General features: G+C 47.8%; 1 protein-coding gene across 28 annotated transcripts in view; it reads right to left on the reverse strand.

Moving 5' to 3' along the window:
* tcf4 (transcription factor 4) overlaps positions 1–17,874 on the reverse strand; it is a 457,550-nt gene that overhangs the window by 22,475 nt on the left and 417,201 nt on the right. For all 28 annotated transcript variants that reach the window (XM_090233612.1, XM_036976638.2, XM_090233618.1 and 25 more), the window contains one exon: positions 7,962–8,097. In XM_090233612.1, coding sequence (XP_090089738.1) covers positions 7,962–8,097 — 136 coding nt within the window. The remainder of the gene's footprint in view (positions 1–7,961; positions 8,098–17,874) is intronic.

Below are 17,874 nucleotides of genomic sequence, written 5' to 3' on the forward strand. Positions count from 1 at the left end.
TGCTGGCAAAACGCACGAAAGTGCTGTTTGAATGAATGCTTACGAGCCTGCTGCTGCCTACCATCGCTCAGTCAGACTGCTCTATCAAATCATAGACTTAATTATACCACAATAACACACAGAAATACGAGCCTTTGGTCATTAATATGGTAGAATCCGGAAACTATCATTTCGAAAACAAAACGGTTATTATTTCAGTGAAATACGGAACCGTTCTGTATTTTATCTAACGGGTGGCATCCATAAGTCTAAATATTCCTGTTACATTGCACAACCTTTAATGTTATGTCATAATTACGTAAAATTCTGGCAAATTAGTTCACAATGAGCCAGCCTGCCCAAACTGTTGCATATACCCTGACTCTGCGTGCAATGAACGCAAGAGAAGTGACACAATTTCACCTGGTTAATATTGCCTGCTAACCTGGATATCTTTTAGCTAAATATGCAGGTTTAAAAATATATACTTCTGTGTATTGATTTTAAGAAAGGCATTGATGTTTATGGTCAGGTACAGTCGTGCAACGATTGTGCTTTTTTCACAATGAGCTTTTGTTAAATCATCCCCTAGCGTTGCATCGAATATATGCAACGTAGGACACGCTAGATAAACTAGTAATATCATCAATCATGTGTAGTTATAACTAGTGATTATGATTGATTGATTGTTTATTATAAGATAAGTTTAATGCTAGCTAGCAACTTACCTTGGCATCTACTGCATTCGCGTAACAGGCAGGCTCCTCGTGGAGTGCAATGAGAGGCAGGTGGTTAGTGCGTTGGACTAATTAACTGTAAGGTTGCAAAATTGGATCCCCGAGCTGACAAGGTGCCGTTCTGCCCCTGAACAAGGCAGTTAACCCACTGTTCCTAGGCCGTCATTGAAAATAAGAATGTGTTCTTAACTGACTTGCCTAGTTAAATAAAGGTAAACAAAAATAATAGAAAAAAATCAGCGCCCAAAAATACAGATTTCCGATTGTTATGAAAACTTGAAATCGGCCCTAATTAATATGCCATTCCTATTAGTCGGTCGGCCTATACTCCCTACTACATCACACAGTTCAGACTGGATCTGATTTATCTCAAGAGAAACTACAACTCCCTACTACATCACACAGTTCAGACTGGATCTGATTTATCTCAAGAGAAACTACAACTCCCTACTACATCACACAGTTCAGACTGGATCTGATTTATCTCAAGAGAAACTACAACTCCCTACTACATCACACAGTTCAGACAGGATCTGATTTATCTCAAGAGAAACTACAACTCCCTACTACATCACACAGTTCAGACTGGATCTGATTTATCTCAAGAGAAACTACAACTCCCTACTACATCACACAGTTCAGACTGGATCTGATTTATCTCAAGAGAAACTACAACTCCCTACTACATCACACAGTTCAAGGCTGGAACGGATTTATTTCAAGAGAAACTACAACTCCCTACTACATCACACAGTTCAGACTGGATCTGATTTATCTCAAGAGAAACTACAACTCCCTACTACATCACACAGTTCAGACTGGATCTGATTTATCTCAAGAGAAACTACAACTCCCTACTACATCACACAGTTCAGACTGGATCTGATTTATCTCAAGAGAAACTACAACTCCCTACTACATCACACAGTTCAGACTGGATCTGATTTATCTCAAGAGAAACTACAACTCCCTACTACATCACACAGTTCAAGGCTGGAACAGATTTATTTCAAGAGAAACTACAACTCCCTACTACATCACACAGTTCAGACTGGATCTGATTTATTTCAAGAGAAACTACAACTCCCTACTACATCACACAGTTCAGGCTGGATCTGATTTATCTCTAGAGAAACTGTGAAATATGCACATTGAATGCACAGAAGAAAACTCAATAGAATTCAAATAATTGAACCGAAGTTGGTCAATTAGTTGTTTAAAAAAGGGGGAAAAAAATTAAGAATAATCGGTTAATTGTTCGGCACTAAGAAATGGAAATACTGCATACTTTGAGATATCAAATGCCTTCTTACACTTTAAAAGATGAAACGAAGCTCACACTCAATCCATCATGAATACCAACGATCTACAGTACGTAGGTTCCTACATGCTGAGTATAAACAATGAATATAGACACCCCAAAAATAGATTGAATGGGCTTGTCATTCACACAGTACGGATGACAAATCAAGTGCATTTGATCCAAACATGGGAATACGAGGACATGTAGTGGTCACCGGGTTTCATCACACTAGCTATCATAAATGTGTATCCATTTGTACTTTTAGTCGACGCTCTCATCCTCAGGTTGTGTGATCCGTGTCAGAGCGATTACGATGAAGGGCACATCAACAGATTTTTCACCTAGTCGGCTGAGGGATTTGAACCAGCAACCTTTTGATTAATGACCGAAACACTCTTAACCGCTAGGCTACCTGCCGCCCTAAATGAGCTAGGCTACCTGCCGCCCTAAATTAGCTAGGCTACCTGCCGCCCTAAATTAGCTAGGCTACCTGCCGCCCTAAATTAGCTAGTCTACCTGCCGCCCTAAATTAGCTAGCGATGTTTCCCTTTCATAAGCTTGATGTTGGGTGCGGCTCCTGTCCTACGCAACAATAAAAAAAACAACTGGAGATTTTATGCACTAGCATGCAATGCAATGAGATATATTTGAACACGATGGGGTATTTACTTTGCAACATGTCTTGTTATCGACTAGAACAATATAATTGTATGGAGCTGTGCATATAGCTAGGGCTAGGGCAGTTCAGTCCAGTACTAGAGAGACAGTGCATTCTGCATGCCTTCCCTGACTTCGATACAATGTGTCATCATGTATTTGTGCATGCACACTGGTAACTTTCATAGCTATCTTGTTAGCTAACTTAGCTAGCTCATTAAACAGTTATTTGTTTTTGATATTTCTGCACGATGACACTTATTAAGCCTTGAATCTCATAGGGACCTCACTTTCACCACTAGTCATCTAGCTAGCCACGTAGCCAACAGGGCTGCATCGGTTTCCATTGGACTAGAGCTAGCTAGGCTGGCTAGCTAGGTAGCTAACACAAACTGATTATCTTGCAGCAGCCTATGCTGACTAGCGTTGCTAGAATGCTAAAGTTAGCTAGCTAGCTAATGTCCATACACCATAGTTGTGGGTCCACAAAATCTTGCAAATGGTACTCATGACACAATTATGTTTTGACACTGTAGTGGCTATTGATGTTTTGGTTGTTTGTTTTATTCTTAGTGACATTGTGAATCTTATACTTTTAATTTAACTGCTGGTTTCTAATCCGGTTTTGGCATGACAAAATGTGTTAAGTCCCAATTTCCTACGAGATACTACAAGAACTTGGGCACTCATGGAGACGGAGGCTCAGACATAAAAGATCCAGTCACGGATTATAGGCGTCTTAAAAGTTTAGAAAATATTCTGATGGTCATTTGAAGGACATGTCAAAGTGAGTTTATTTTAGTGCCAGATAGGCACTGCTTTTATCTCTTAAATCATCAGAAAGGAGAGAGAAATATGACTGGAAAATAAAAACAACATTGGTGCAAAACCCCGAAAGAGTAAGGAGTAATGTGTGTGTGTGTTTGGCATGCCTGCCTCTCTGAAAACAGTGTCTACCAGGCACACTCATCCGGTTATCACGGGAGGGGGGAGGAGGAGGGAAGAGAGGGGGAGGGGGAGACTGAGGGAGTGTCTGCTCTGGAGACAAAAAAGGGGTTTGACTGTATGGTCTCACAGTGCCCCCCCCTGCCCCTTCTCCCTCCTCCTCCTCCTCCTCCCCCCCATCTCCCTCTCCTCTCCTCTCCCCCGCCTCCCCCTTTACTCCCCCCTCCTCTCCCCTTTCCCCTCCTCCCTCCTCTCCCCCTCCCTCCTCTCCCCTGCCTCCCCCTTTACTCCCCCTCCTCTCCCTTTCCCCCCCTCCCTCCTCCCCCCCTCCTATCCCCTGCCTCCCCCTTTACTCCCCCTCCTCTCCCATTCCCCCTCCTCCCTCCTCTCCCCCTCCCTCCTCTCCCCTGCCTCCCCCTTTACTCCCCCTACTCTCCCTTTTCCCCTCTTCCCTCCTCTCCCCCTCCCTCCTCTCTCCTGTATCCCCTTTCACTCCCCCTCTTCTCCCCTTTCCCCCTCCTCTCCCATTCCCCATCCCCCCTCCTCTCCCCCTCTCTTCCCCCCTCCTCTCCCCTATCACTATCCAGATGGAGAATATAGCTCTCTGTTTGTTTGACGTCATTCCATGGGCCTGTGCCAACATCCCTGTCAACATAAAACACTGTTCCCACACTGTCTCACAACACACACACACACACACACACACACACACACACACACACACACACACACACACACACACACACACACACACACACACACACACACACTTTCACAAAAGAGGCCCCTCATCTCGCAGACTTCCTCAAAATGCCCTCAATGGCTCAATCACAGAGAAGAAAATAAACAAAATGGCCGTCAGGCTGCTGCCAGCCTGCTGCCAGCCTATCTGACTCTCTGTATCTGACTCACTGTATCTGACTCTCTGTATCTGACTCTCTGTGTCTGACTCTCTGTATCTGACTCTCTGTGTCTGACTCTCTGTATCTGACTCTCTGTATCTGACTCTCTGTATCTGACTCTGTGTATCTGACTCTCTGTGTCTGACTCTCTGTATCTGACTCTCTGTATCCGACTCTGTATCTGACTCTCTGTATCCGACTCTCTGTATCTGACTCTCTGTATCTGACTCTCTGTATCTGACTCTCTGTATCTGACTCAGTTGTGTGTACAACCAGAAGTTTCTAGACTACACCAGTGACCAGACAAAGGAGGGGAGAGCGGCAGCGAAGCACTCAGCACAGCAGCTACGTTAGAAGTGGAGTGGGGGACTCAGCTCAGCAGCTACGTTGGAAGTGGAGTGGGGGACTCAGCTCAGCAGCTACGTTGGAAGTGGAGTGGGGGACTCAGCTCAGGAGCTACGTTGGAAGTGGAGTGGGGGACTCAGCACAGCAGCTACGTTGGAAGTGGAGTGGAGGACTCAGCTCAGCAGCTACGTTGGAAGTGGAGTGGAGGACTCAGCTCAGCAGCTACGTTGGAAGTGGAGTGGGGGACTCAGCACAGCAGCTACGTTGGAAGTGGAGTGGGGGACTCAGCACAGCAGCTACGTTGGAAGTGGAGTGGGGGACTCAGCACAGCAGCTACGTTGGAAGTGGAGTGGAGGACTCAGCTCAGCAGCTACGTTGGAAGTGGAGTGGGGGACTCAGCTCAGCAGCTACGTTGGAAGTGGAGTGGGGGACTCAGCTCAGCAGCTACGTTGGAAGTGGAGTGGAGGACTCAGCACAGCAGCTACGTTGGAAGTGGAGTGCAGGACTCAGCTCAGCAGCTACGTTGGAAGTGGAGTGGGGGACTCAGCACAGCAGCTACGTTGGAAGTGGAGTGGGGGACTCAGCACAGCAGCTACGTTAGAAGTGGAGTGGGGGACTCAGCTCAGCAGCTACGTTGGAAGTGGAGTGGGGGACTCAGCACAGCAGCTACGTTGGAAGTGGAGTGGGGGACTCAGCACAGCAGCTACGTTGGAAGTGGAGTGGGGGACTCAGCACAGCAGCTACGTTAGAAGTGGAGTGGGGGACTCAGCTCAGCAGCTACGTTGGAAGTGGAGTGGGGGACTCAGCTCAGCAGCTACGTTGGAAGTGGAGTGGAGGAAATACAGGAAATATAGGGGAAATACACGGTAAAAAAAATCTGTATTTATGTCCAGGGCAAAATGGGATACAGAAAAGGTACAACACCGTTTTTAGTAGCTACTAGTCCTCTGCAGCCAGAGGGAAGGAGACCAACGTAATGCCTCAGACTTAGAGAAGACACATCCTGATGCAACACTCTAACATACACTGGGAAGCTTTAGTACACGTTACCTATAGTTATACTCTCAGCTGTCTCTGTAGTGTGTCTGTCTCTGTAGTGTGTGTGTGTGTGTGTCTCTGTAGTGTGTGTCTGTCTCTGTAGTGTGTGTCTGTCTCTGTAGAGTGTGTGTGTCTCTGTAGTGTGTCTGTCTCTGTAGAGTGTGTCTCTCTGTAGTGTGTGTGCGTGTGTCTGTCTCTGTAGTGTGTGTGTGTGTGTGTGTCTCTGTAGTGTGTGTCTGTCTCTGTAGTGTGTGTCTGTCTCTGTAGTGTGTGTGTGTGTCTCTGTAGTGTGTCTGTCTCTGTAGTGTGTGTGTGTCTGTAGTGTGTGTGTCTCTGTAGTGTGTGTCTGTCTCTGTAGTGTGTGTATCTGTCTATGTAGTGTGTGTGTGTCTGTAGTGTGTGTGTGTCTGTAGTGTGTGTGTGTCTCTGTAGTGTGTGTGTGTGTCTCTGTAGTGTGTGTGTGTGTGTGTGTTTCTGTAGTGTGTGTGTGTGTGTGTGTGTGTGTGTCTGTCTCTGTAGTGTGTGTCTGACTCTGTAGTGTGTGTCTGTCTCTGTAGTGTGTGTCTCTGTAGTGTGTGTGTGTGTGTGTGTGTCTCTGTAGTGTGTCTGTCTCTGTAGTGTGTGTGTGTCTGTAGTGTGTGTGTCTCTGTAGTGTGTGTGTGTGTGTGTGTGTCTCTGTAGTGTGTCTGTCTCTGTAGTGTGTGTGTGTCTGTAGTGTGTGTGTCTCTGTAGTGTGTGTATCTGTCTCTGTAGTGTGTGTGTGTCTGTAGTGGGTGTATCTCTGTAGTGTGTGTGTGTCTCTGTAGTGTGTGTGTGTCTGTCTCTGTAGTGTGTGTGTCTCTGTAGTGTGTGTGTCTCTGTAGTGTGTGTGTGTGTCTGTAGTGTGTGTGTGTGTGTCTCTGTAGTGTGTGTGTGTGTGTCTGTCTCTGTAGTGTGTGTGTCTGTCTCTGTAGTGTGTGTTTGTCTCTGTAGTGTGTGTGTCTGTCTCTGTAGTGTGTGTGTGTGTGTCTGTAGTGTGTGTGTGTGTGTGTCTCTGTAGTGTGTGTGTGTGTGTCTGTCTCTGTAGTGTGTGTGTCTGTCTCTGTAGTGTGTGTGTCTGTCTCTGTAGTGTGTGTATGTCTCTGTAGTGTGTGTGTCTGTCTCTGTAGTGTGTGTGTGTGTGTGTGTGTGTATGTGTGTGTGTGTGTGTGCTGTTGGCGAGGGCCTCAGGACGATACGTTGCCAAGGAAGTCATTTCCAGTCTGTAGACAGGCCTCAGGGCTAATTTGCTTCACAGCATCGGTCATATACAATTTCCTTTTACATATTCATATTTGAAATACATTGTGTTTTCTCTGTTAAATCATAATTACTCACACATTCAATTGTGGACTCTGCCAATTGCACTGATTTTACTGTCGATAAAATCTGGATATGAGTGTATGTGATAATTGACCATTTAAAAAATATATTTATTCTATTCAAATGTTTGTTTTTCACCCAAAAAATAATTATACTATAATTTGCTAATGGATATTTCCCAACAGTAACAAAACTGATCATATTTGATGTTTCCAGGGCTATGTTTCCAGGGCCATGTTTCCATGTTTCCAGGGCCATGTTTCCAGGGCCATGTTTCCAGGGCCATGTTTCCATGTTTCCAGGGCCATGTTTCCAGGACCATGTTTCCAGGGCCATGTTTCCATGTTTCCAGGGCCATGTTTCCAGGGCCATGTTTCCATGTTTCCAGGGCCATGTTTCCATGTTTCCAGGGCCATGTCTCCATGTTTCCAGGGCCATGTTTCCATGTTTCCAGGGCCATGTTTCCATGTTTCCAGGGCCATGTTTCCAGGGCCATGTTTCCATGTTTCCAGGGCCATGTTTCCAGGGCCATGTTTCCATGTTTCCAGGGCCATGTTTCCATGTTTCCAGGGCCATGTTTCCAGGGCCATGTTTCCATGTTTCCAGCTAGTTGCTACTCTCCTCCTCCCCCCCCCCCCCCCCCCCCCCCGGTATGGTACTCACCCCGGTATGGTACTCACCCCGGTATGGTACTCACCCCGGTATGGTACTCACCCCGGTATGTATCAGTCTGGTTGAGATCTGGTGATGTGGCAGACTGCTGGGGCAGCTGGGGGACTGGCACTTGGTTGGGTCTGATGGGATGGCTGCCACGCATGGCCACGCTACCATCTTCCCTGTGAGAGCCCACCTGCAGGGAACCAGAGAGAGAAGGGGAAACACGTTAACCATGAGGGATCAGGAGGGATACGGCGCAAACACACGTCACGATGCGGACGAAGGCCACTGAACACAAACAGCAGCTCATGATTCATGCATTTATTGAATAATATGACTAGCTATAAGTACACGTTATAAATATGATTCATACATGTTCAGTAAGAGTTGAATCTGCTTTGTGTTTTTCTTCTTGTCATGGTTATCAGGTATCGTGTTATAGTGATGCTGGTATCGTGGTATAGTGATGCTGGTATCATGGTATAGTGATGCTGGTATCGTGGTATAGTGATGCTGGTATCGTGGTATAGTGATGCTGGTATCATGGTATAGTGATGCTGGTATCATGGTATAGTGATGCTGGTATTGTGGTATAGTGATGCTGGTATCGTGGTATAGTGATGCTGGAATCGTGGTATAGTGATGCTGGTATCGTGGTATAGTGATACTGGTATCGTGGTATAGTGATGCTGGTGTCATGGTATAGTGATGCTGGTATCGTGGTATAGTGATGCTGGTATCTTGGTATAGTGATGCTGGTATCATGGTATAGTGATGCTGGTATCATGGTATAGTGATGCTGGTATTGTGGTATAGTGATGCTGGTGTCATGGTATAGTGATGCTGGTATCATGGTATAGTGATGCTGGTATCGTGGTATAGTGATGCTGGTATCGTGGTATAGTGATACTGGTATCGTGGTATAGTGATGCTGGTATCGTGGCATAGTGATGCTGGTATCTTGCTATAGTGATGCTGGTATCATCATATAGTAATGCTGGTATCATGGTATAGTGATGCTGGTATCATGGTATAGTGATGCTGGTATCGTGGTATAGTGATGCTGGTATCATGGTATAGTGATGCTGGTATCGTGGTATAGTGATGCTGGTATTGTGGTATAGTGATGCTGGTATCTTGGTATAGTGACGCTGGTATTGTGGTATAGTGATGCTGGTATTGTGGTATAGTGATGCTGGTATTGTGGTATAGTGATGCCAGTATTGTGGTATAGTGATGCTGGTATTGTGGTATAGTAATGCTGGTATTGTGGTATAGTGATGCTGGTATCGTGGTATAGTTATGCTGGTATTGTGGTATAATGATACTGGTATTGTGGTATAGTGATGATGGCATCGTGGTATAGTAATGCTGGTATTGTGGTATAGTGATGCTGGTATTGTGGTATAGTGATGCCGGTATTGTGGTATAGTGATGCTGGTATTGTGGTATAGTGATGCTGGTATCGTGGTATAGTGATGCTGGTATTGTGGTATAGTGATTCTGGTATCATGGTATAGTGATCCTGGTATTGTGGTATAGTGATGCTGGTATTGTGGTATAGGGATGCTGGTATCGTGGTATAGTGATGCTAGTATTGTGGTATAGTGATGCTGGTATTGTGGTATAGTGATGCTTGTATCGTGGTATAGTGATGCTGGTATTGTGGTATAGTGATGCTGGTATTGTGGTATAGTGATGCTGGTATCGTGGTATAGTGATGCTGGTATTGTGGTATAGTGATGCTGGTATCGTGATAACCCTTTAATGTTTCCTACATCCTCCATATCATTCCCCCTTGATTTTCTCTATAAGTGATCAGCTAGTCTCCCTTTCAGCAAACTCCCCTTCCTCCTTCCCTCTCTACCTCCTTCCCTCTCTCTTCCTTCCCTCTCTACCTCCTTCCCTCTCTACCTCCTTCCTTCTCTTCCTCCTTCCCTCTCTCTTCCTCCTTCCTTCTCTTCCTCCTTCCCTCTCTCTTCCTTCCCTCTCTTCCTCCTTCTCTCTCTTCCTCCTTCCATTTCACTTACTTCCATCTCTTCCTCCTTCCCTCTCTTCCTCCTTCCCTCTCTGCTTCCTTCCCTCTCTTCATTCCCCAGATGTGTACTACTGTTGTTGACCTGCAGAGGGCAGCCTCCCCCTGTGCATCACAGAGAGGAAGGACCCGGTCCCAATCTACACCCCCCCACCCCACACACACACACTACTACACCCCCATGTTCTATCCTCCTCCTCTCTTCCTCCTTCCCTCTCTTCCTCCTTCTCTCTCTTCCTTCGCGTTCTCTCTCTGTCCTAACTAAACCTGGATGGCAGTAATAGTGAAGCCGCTCAGATCCGTTCAGGCAGGTAAATATAAAACGCTCTCTCTCCCAGGGAGCCTCTCTCTCCTCAGCGGAGCTCAGTGATTCCCATCCATCTGTCTACTATCATGTCCGCCAACACAACTGACAATTATCTTAATACCCATATGTTTAATTGTGGGGCTTCTAATTCCCCTGACGGATCCTCTAGATCCAGCAGGAATTCAGATTTTGGCACAAGTTATTTTTCTCCCTCGTCTCTTCTTTTCCTCTGTCACTCTCTCTTTACGTCGTATGGTGTCATTCTACCTCTCTTCTCTCTCCCTCTCTCTCCCTTCTCTCTCCCTCTCTCTCCCTTCTCTCTACCTCTCTCTCCCTTCTCTCTCCCTCTCGCTCCCTTCTCTCTCCCTCTTTCTCCCTTCTCTCTCCCTTCTCTCTACCTCTCTCTCCCTTCTCTCTCCCTCTCTCTCCCTCTCTCTCCCTTCTCTCTACCTCTCTCTCCCTTCTCTCTCCCTTCTCTCTACCTCTCTCTCCCTTCTCTCTCCCTTCTCTCTCCCTCTCTCTCTCTTCTCTCTCCCTTCTCTCTCCCTCTCTCTTCCTTCTCTCTCCCTTCTCTCTACCTCTCTCTCCCTTCTCTCTACCTCTCTCTCCCTTCTCTCTCCCTGTCTTGTCTATAAGTCCAGCTAAGCCTCTGACAGTGCAACTGGAGATGTCAGCTACACCTCCTTGCTTGATGCAAATATCAGAAAATGTCGAGCGGCTTTGTGGGGAGCGTACCGACAGGCAGAGGGAGAGGAACGCGTTCCAAGCCAGCTGCGTTTGTTTGCTCCTCGTCTTTCATCACAACACAAACCCCAAATGCCAAATGGCACCATCCTGGCTGGGGATAGAAGGTTCTGGAATACATATTTAATAAAGGTTTTATATTTTAAAACTCTGCTAAATTAGTATGATGATGTGTGGGCGGATGAACATGCGGGGCGGCTGGGGAGATGGTTTCCTAGAGTCACCCTGTCACTTGTGCCACTATTAATCAAGAGGATGGCGCTTCACAGTCCCACACTCCACCTGTCTGTCTGTCTGTCTCTGCCTGTCCGTCTGTCTACCTGTCTGTCTGCCTTCCTGCCTGTCTGTCTGTCTGCTTGAGGTACAGTACTCTGACTATGCAGGATTCATGAAGGAGGTGAACCGAAGGAGGAAGGAAGGAGGTAAGGAAGGAGGTAAGGAAGGAGGAAGGAAGGAGGTAAGGAAGGAGGTAAGGAAGGAGTTAAGGAAGGAGGTAAGGAAGGAGGAAGGAAGGAGGTAAGGAAGGAGGAAGGAAGGAGGAAGGAAGGAGGTAAGGAAGGAGGAAGGAAGGAGGTAAGGAAGGAGGAGGAAGGAAGGAGGAAGGAAGGAGGTAAGGAAGGAGGTAAGGAAGGAGGTAGGGAAGGGGGAAGGAAGGAGGTGAACCGAAGGAGGAAGGAAGGAGGTAAGGAAGGAGGTAAGGAAGGAGGAAGGAAGGTGGTAAGGAAGGAGGTAAACCGAAGGAGGAAGGAAGGAGGAAGGAAGGAGGTAAGGAAGGAGGTAAACCGAAGGAGGAAGGAATGAGGAAGGAAGGAGGTAAGGAACGAGGTAAGGAAGGAGGAAGGAAGGAGGTAAGGAAGGAGGAAGGATGTAAGGAAGGAGGTAAGGAAGGAGGAAGGAAGGAGGTAAACCGAAGGAGGAAGGAAGGAGGTAAGGAAGGAGGTAAGGAAGGAGGAAGGAAGGAGGTAAGGAAGGAGGTAAACTGAAGGAGGAAGGAAGGAGGAAGGAAGGAGGTAAACCGAAGGAGGAAGGAAGGAGGAAGGATGGAGGTAAGGAAGGAGGTAAACCAAAGGAGGAAGGAAGGAGGAAGGAAGGAGGTAAACCGAAGGAGGAAGGAAGGAGGAAGGATGGAGGTAAGGAAGGAGGTAAACCGAAGGAGGAAGGAAGGAGGAAGGAAGGAGGTAAACCAAAGGAGGAAGGAAGGAGATAAGGAACGAGGTAAACCGAAGGAGGAAGGAAGGAGGAAGGATGGAGATAAGGAAGGAGGTAAGGAAGGAGGTAAACTGTTTCTGGGTCAAGTGCAGAGCAGAACTGTTTCTCTCTTTCCTCCAGCAGGAAAGACCGTCAGCAGCAATAACACTCCTTCCAATCTGCTGTATCTATTCTTCAATATGGGGAATCAGAAGGGTTCTACATTTTCTCCTAACATTAGTGTCCACAGGAAGGCATGTTAACGGGTGGAGTCGAGAGAACGGCAGCATGGCCCTGCAGCCCTCCCTGTAGTCATCGTAGAGAGGGGACCTGTAGTCATTGTAGAGAGGAGCTGTGTGCTGATGAGACCTGTAGTCATCGTAGAGAGGGGACCTGTAGTCATCGTAGAGAGGGGACCTGTAGTCATCGTAGAGAGGGGACCTGTAGTCATCGTAGAGAGGGGACCTGTAGTCATCGTAGAGAGGGGACCTGTAGTCATTGTAGAGAGGAGACCTGTAGTCATCGTAGAGAGGGGACCTGTAGTCATCGAAGAGAGGGGACCTGTAGTCATCGTAGAGAGGGGACCTGTAGTCATCGTAGAGAGGAGACCTGTAGTCATCGTAGAGAGGGGACCTGTAGTCATCATAGAGAGGAGACCTGTAGTCATCGTAGAGAGGGGCTGTGTGATGATGAGACCTGTAGTCATCGTAGAGAGGGGCTGTGTGCTGATGAGACCTGCAGTCATCATAGAGAGGAGCTGTGTGATGATGAGACCTGTAGTCATCGTAGAGAGGGGCTGTGTGATGATGAGACCTGTAGTCATCGTAGAGAGGGGCTGTGTGCTGATGAGACCTGTAGTCATCGTAGAGAGGAGACCTGTAGTCATCGTAGAGAGGAGCTGTGTGCTGATTGAGACCTGTAGTCATCGTAGAGAGGAGCTGTGTGCTGATGAGACCTGTAGTCATCGTAGAGAGGAGCTGTGTGATGATGAGACCTGTAGTCATCATAGAGAGGAGACCTGTAGTCATCGTAGAGAGGAGACCTGTAGTCATCGTTGAGAGGGGACCTGTAGTCATCATAGAGAGGAGACCTGTAGTCATCGTAGAGAGGGGACCTGTAGTCATCGTAGAGAGGAGCTGTGTGATGATGAGACCTGTAGTCATCGTAGAGAGGAGACCTGTAGTCATCGTAGAGAGGGGACCTGTAGTCATCATAGAGAGGAGACCTGTAGTCATCGTAGAGAGGAGACCTGTAGTCAACGTAGAGAGGAGACCTGTAGTCATCGTAGAGAGGGGACCTGTAGTCATCATAGAGAGGAGACCTGTAGTCATCGTAGAGAGGGGACCTGTAGTCATCGTAGAGAGGAGCTGTGTGCTGATGAGACCTGTAGTCATCATAGAGAGGAGCTGTGTGATGATGAGACCTGTAGTCATCGTAGAGAGGACCTGTAGTCATCATAGAGAGGAGACCTGTAGTCAACATAGAGAGGGGCTGTGTGCTGATGAAACCTGTAGTCATCGTAGAGAGGGGCTGTGTGATGATGAGACCTGTAGTCATCGTAGAGAGGAGCTGTGTGCTGATGAGACCTGTAGTCATCGTAGAGAGGGGCTGTGTGCTGATGAAACCTGTAGTCATCGTAGAGAGGGGCTGTGTGATGATGAGACCTGTAGTCATCGTAGAGAGGAGCTGTGTGCTGATGAGACCTGTAGTCATCGTAGAGAGGGGCTTTGTGCTGATGAAACCTGTAGTCATCGTAGAGAAGGGCTGTGTGATGATGAGACCTGTAGTCATCGTAGAGAGGATACCTGTAGTCATCATAGAGAGGAGACCTGTAGTCATCGTAGAGAGGGGACCTGTAGTCATCATAGAGAGGAGCTGTGTGATGATGAGACCTGTAGTCATCGTAGAGAGGGGACCTGTAGTCATCGTAGAGAGGAGACCTGTAGTCATCATAGAGAGGAGACCTGTAGTCATCGTAGAGAGGAGACCTGTAGTCATCGTAGAGAGGGGCTGAGTGCTGATGAGAACTGTAGTCATCATAGAGAGGAGCTGTGTGAAGATGAGACCTGTAGTCATCGTAGAGAGGGGCTGTGTGCTGATGAGACCTGTAGTCATCATAGAGAGGAGCTGTGTGATGATGAGACCTGTAGTCATCGTAGAGAGGAGACCTGTAGTCATCGTAGAGAGGGGCTGTGTGATGATGAGACCTGTAGTCATCGTAGAGAGGGGCTGTGTGCTGATGAGACCTGTAGTCATCATAGAGAGGAGCTGTGTGATGATGAGACCTGTAGTCATCGTAGAGAGGAGACCTGTAGTCATCGAAGAGAGGGGCTGTGTGATGATGAGACCTGTAGTCATCGTAGAGAGGGGCTGTGTGATGATGAGACCTGTAGTCATCGTAGAAAGGAGACCTGTAGTCATCAAAGAGAGGGGACCTGTAGTCATCGAAGAGAGGAGCTGTGTGATGATGAGACCTGTAGTCATCGTAGAGAGGAGACCTGTAGTCATCGTAGAGAGGAGACCTGTAGTCATCGTAGAGAGGGGACCTGTAGTCATCGTAGAGAGGAGCTGTGTGATGATGAGACCTGTAGTCATCGTAGAGAGGAGACCTGTAGTCATCATAGAGAGGGGCTATGTGATGATGAGACCTGTAGTCATCGTAGAGAGGAGACCTGTAGTCATCGTAGAGAGGAGCTGTGTGATGATGAGACCTGTAGTCATCGTAGAGAGGAGACCTGTAGTCATCATAGAGAGGGGACCTGTAGTCATCGTAGAGAGGAGACCTGTAGTCATCATAGAGAGGGGACATGTAGTCATCGTAGAGAGGAGACCTGTAGTCATCATAGAGAGGAGACCTGTAGTCATCGTAGAGAGGAGACCTGTAGTCATCGTAGAGAGGGGCTGTGTGATGATGAGACCTGTAGTCATCGTAGAGAGGAGACCTGTAGTCATCATAGAGAGGGGACCTGTAGTCATCGTAGAGAGGAGACCTGTAGTCATCATAGAGAGGGGACATGTAGTCATCGTAGAGAGGAGACCTGTAGTCATCATAGAGAGGAGACCTGTAGTCATCGTAGAGAGGAGACCTGTAGTCATCGTAGAGAGGGGCTGTGTGATGATGAGACCTGTAGTCATCGTAGAGAGGGGCTGTGTGCTGATGAGACCTGTAGTCATCATAGAGAGGAGCTGTGTGATGATGAGACCTGTAGTCATCGTAGAGAGGAGACCTGTAGTCATCGTAGAGAGGGGCTGTGTGATGATGAGACCTGTAGTCATCGTAGAGAGGGGCTGTTTAATGATGAGACCTGTAGTCATCGTAGAAAGGAGACCTGTAGTCATCAAAGAGAGGGGACCTGTAGTCATCGAAGAGAGGAGCTGTGTGATGATGAGACCTTTAGTCATCGTAGAGAGGAGACCTGTAGTCATCGTAGAGAGGAGACCTGTAGTCATCGTAGAGAGGGGACCTGTAGTCATCGTAGAGAGGAGCTGTGTGATGATGAGACCTGTAGTCATCGTAGAGAGGAGACCTGTAGTCATCATAGAGAAGGGCTATGTGATGATGAGACCTGTAGTCATCGTAGAGAGGAGACCTGTAGTCATCATAGAGAGGGGACGTGTAGTCATCGTAGAGAGGAGACCTGTAGTCATCGTAGAGAGGAGACCTGTAGTCATCGTAGAGAGGGGACCTGTAGTCATCGTAGAGAGGAGCTGTGTGATGTGAGACCTGTAGTCATCGTAGAGAGGAGACCTGTAGTCATCATAGAGAGGGGACCTGTAGTCATCGTAGAGAGGAGACCTGTAGTCATCGTAGAGAGGGGCTGTGTGCTGATGAGACCTGTAGTCATCATAGAGAGGAGCTGTGTGATGATGAGACCTGTAGTCATCGTAGAGAGGGGCTGTGTGCTGATGAGACCTGTAGTCATCATAGAGAGGAGCTGTGTGATGATGAGACCTGTAGTCATCGTAGAGAGGGGCTGTGTGCTGATGAGACCTGTAGTCATCATAGAGAGGGGACCTGTAGTCATCGTAGAGAGGAGACCTGTAGTCATCGTAGAGAGGGGCTGTGTGCTGATGAGACTTGTAGTCATCGTAGAGAGGAGACCTGTAGTCAACATAGAGAGGAGCTGTGTGATGATGAGACCTGTAGTCATCGTAGAGAGGGGCTGTGTGATGATGAGACCTGTAGTCATCGTAGAGAGGGGCTGTGTGCTGATGAGACCTGTAGTCATCGTAGAGAGGAGACCTGTAGTCATCGTAGAGAGGAGACCTGTAGTCATCATAGAGAGGGGACCTGTAGTCATCGTAGAGAGGGGACCTGTAGTCATCGTAGAGAGGAGACCTGTAGTCATCGTAGAGAGGGGACCTGTAGTCATCGTAGAGAGGGGACCTGTAGTCATCGTAGAGAGGGGCTGTGTGCTGATGAAACCTGTAGTCATCGTAGAGAGGGGCTGTGTGCTGATGAGACCTGTAGTCATCGTAGAGAGGAGACCTGTAGTCATCATAGAGAGGGGACCTGTAGTCATCGAAGAGAGGGGCTGTGTGATGATGAGACCTGTAGTCATCATAGAGAGGAGACCTGTAGTCATCGTAGAGAGGAGACCTGTAGTCATCGTAGAGAGGCGACCTGTAGTCATCGTAGAGAGGAGCTGTGTGATGATGAGACCTGTAGTCATCATAGAGAGGGGACCTGTAGTCATTGTAGAGAGGAGACCTGTAGTCATCATAGAGAGGGGACCTGTAGTCATCGTAGAGAGGGGACCTGTAGTCATCATAGAGAGGGGACCTGTAGTCATCATAGAGAGGAGACCTGTAGTCATCGTAGAGAGGAGACCTGTAGTCATCCTAGAGAGGAGACCTGTAGTCATCGTAGAGAGGAGCTGTGTGATGATGAGACCTGTAGTCATCGTAGAGAGGGGACCTGTAGTCATCGTAGAGAGGAGCTGTGTGATGATGAGACCTGTAGTCATCGTAGAGAGGGGACCTGTAGTCATCGTAGAGAGAGGACCTGTAGTCATCGTAGAGAGGAGCTGTGTGATGATGAGACCTGTAGTCATCGTAGAGAGGGGCGGTGTGCTGATGAAACCTGTAGTCATCGTAGAGAGGAGCTGTGTGATGATGAGACCTGTAGTCATTGTAGAGAGGGGCTGTGTGCTGATGAGACCTGTAGTCATCGTAGAGAGGAGACCTGTAGTCATCGTAGAGAGGGGCTGTGTGATGATGAGACCTGTAGTCATCGTAGAGAGGGGCTGTGTGCTGATGAGACCTGTAGTCATCGTAGAGAGGGGCTGTGTGCTGATGAGACCTGTAGTCATCGTAGAGAGGAGCTGTGTGATGATGAGACCTGTAGTCACTGTAGAGAGGGGCTGTGTGCTGATGAGACCTGTAGTCATCGTAGAGAGGAGACCTGTAGTCATCGTAGAGAGGGGCTGTGTGATGATGAGACCTGTAGTCATCGTAGAGAGGGGCTGTGTGCTGATGAGACCTGTAGTCATCGTAGAGAGGGGCTGTGTGCTGATGAGACCTGTAGTCATCGTAGAGAGGGGCTGTGTGCTGATGAGACCTATAGTCATCGTAGAGAGGGGCTGTGTGCTGATGAGACGTGTGACAGACAAACAGGAGCAGATGGCATAAGGAGTTATGCACTAATGCTGTTAACGCTCGCCTGGATCATTCGGCTAGGGCTGCCTGACTCCCCC

Source organism: Oncorhynchus mykiss, chromosome 5 (assembly GCF_057628025.1).
Source record: "Oncorhynchus mykiss isolate SJ-2025 chromosome 5, ASM5762802v1, whole genome shotgun sequence".
Classification (NCBI taxonomy): Eukaryota; Metazoa; Chordata; class Actinopteri; order Salmoniformes; family Salmonidae; genus Oncorhynchus; species Oncorhynchus mykiss.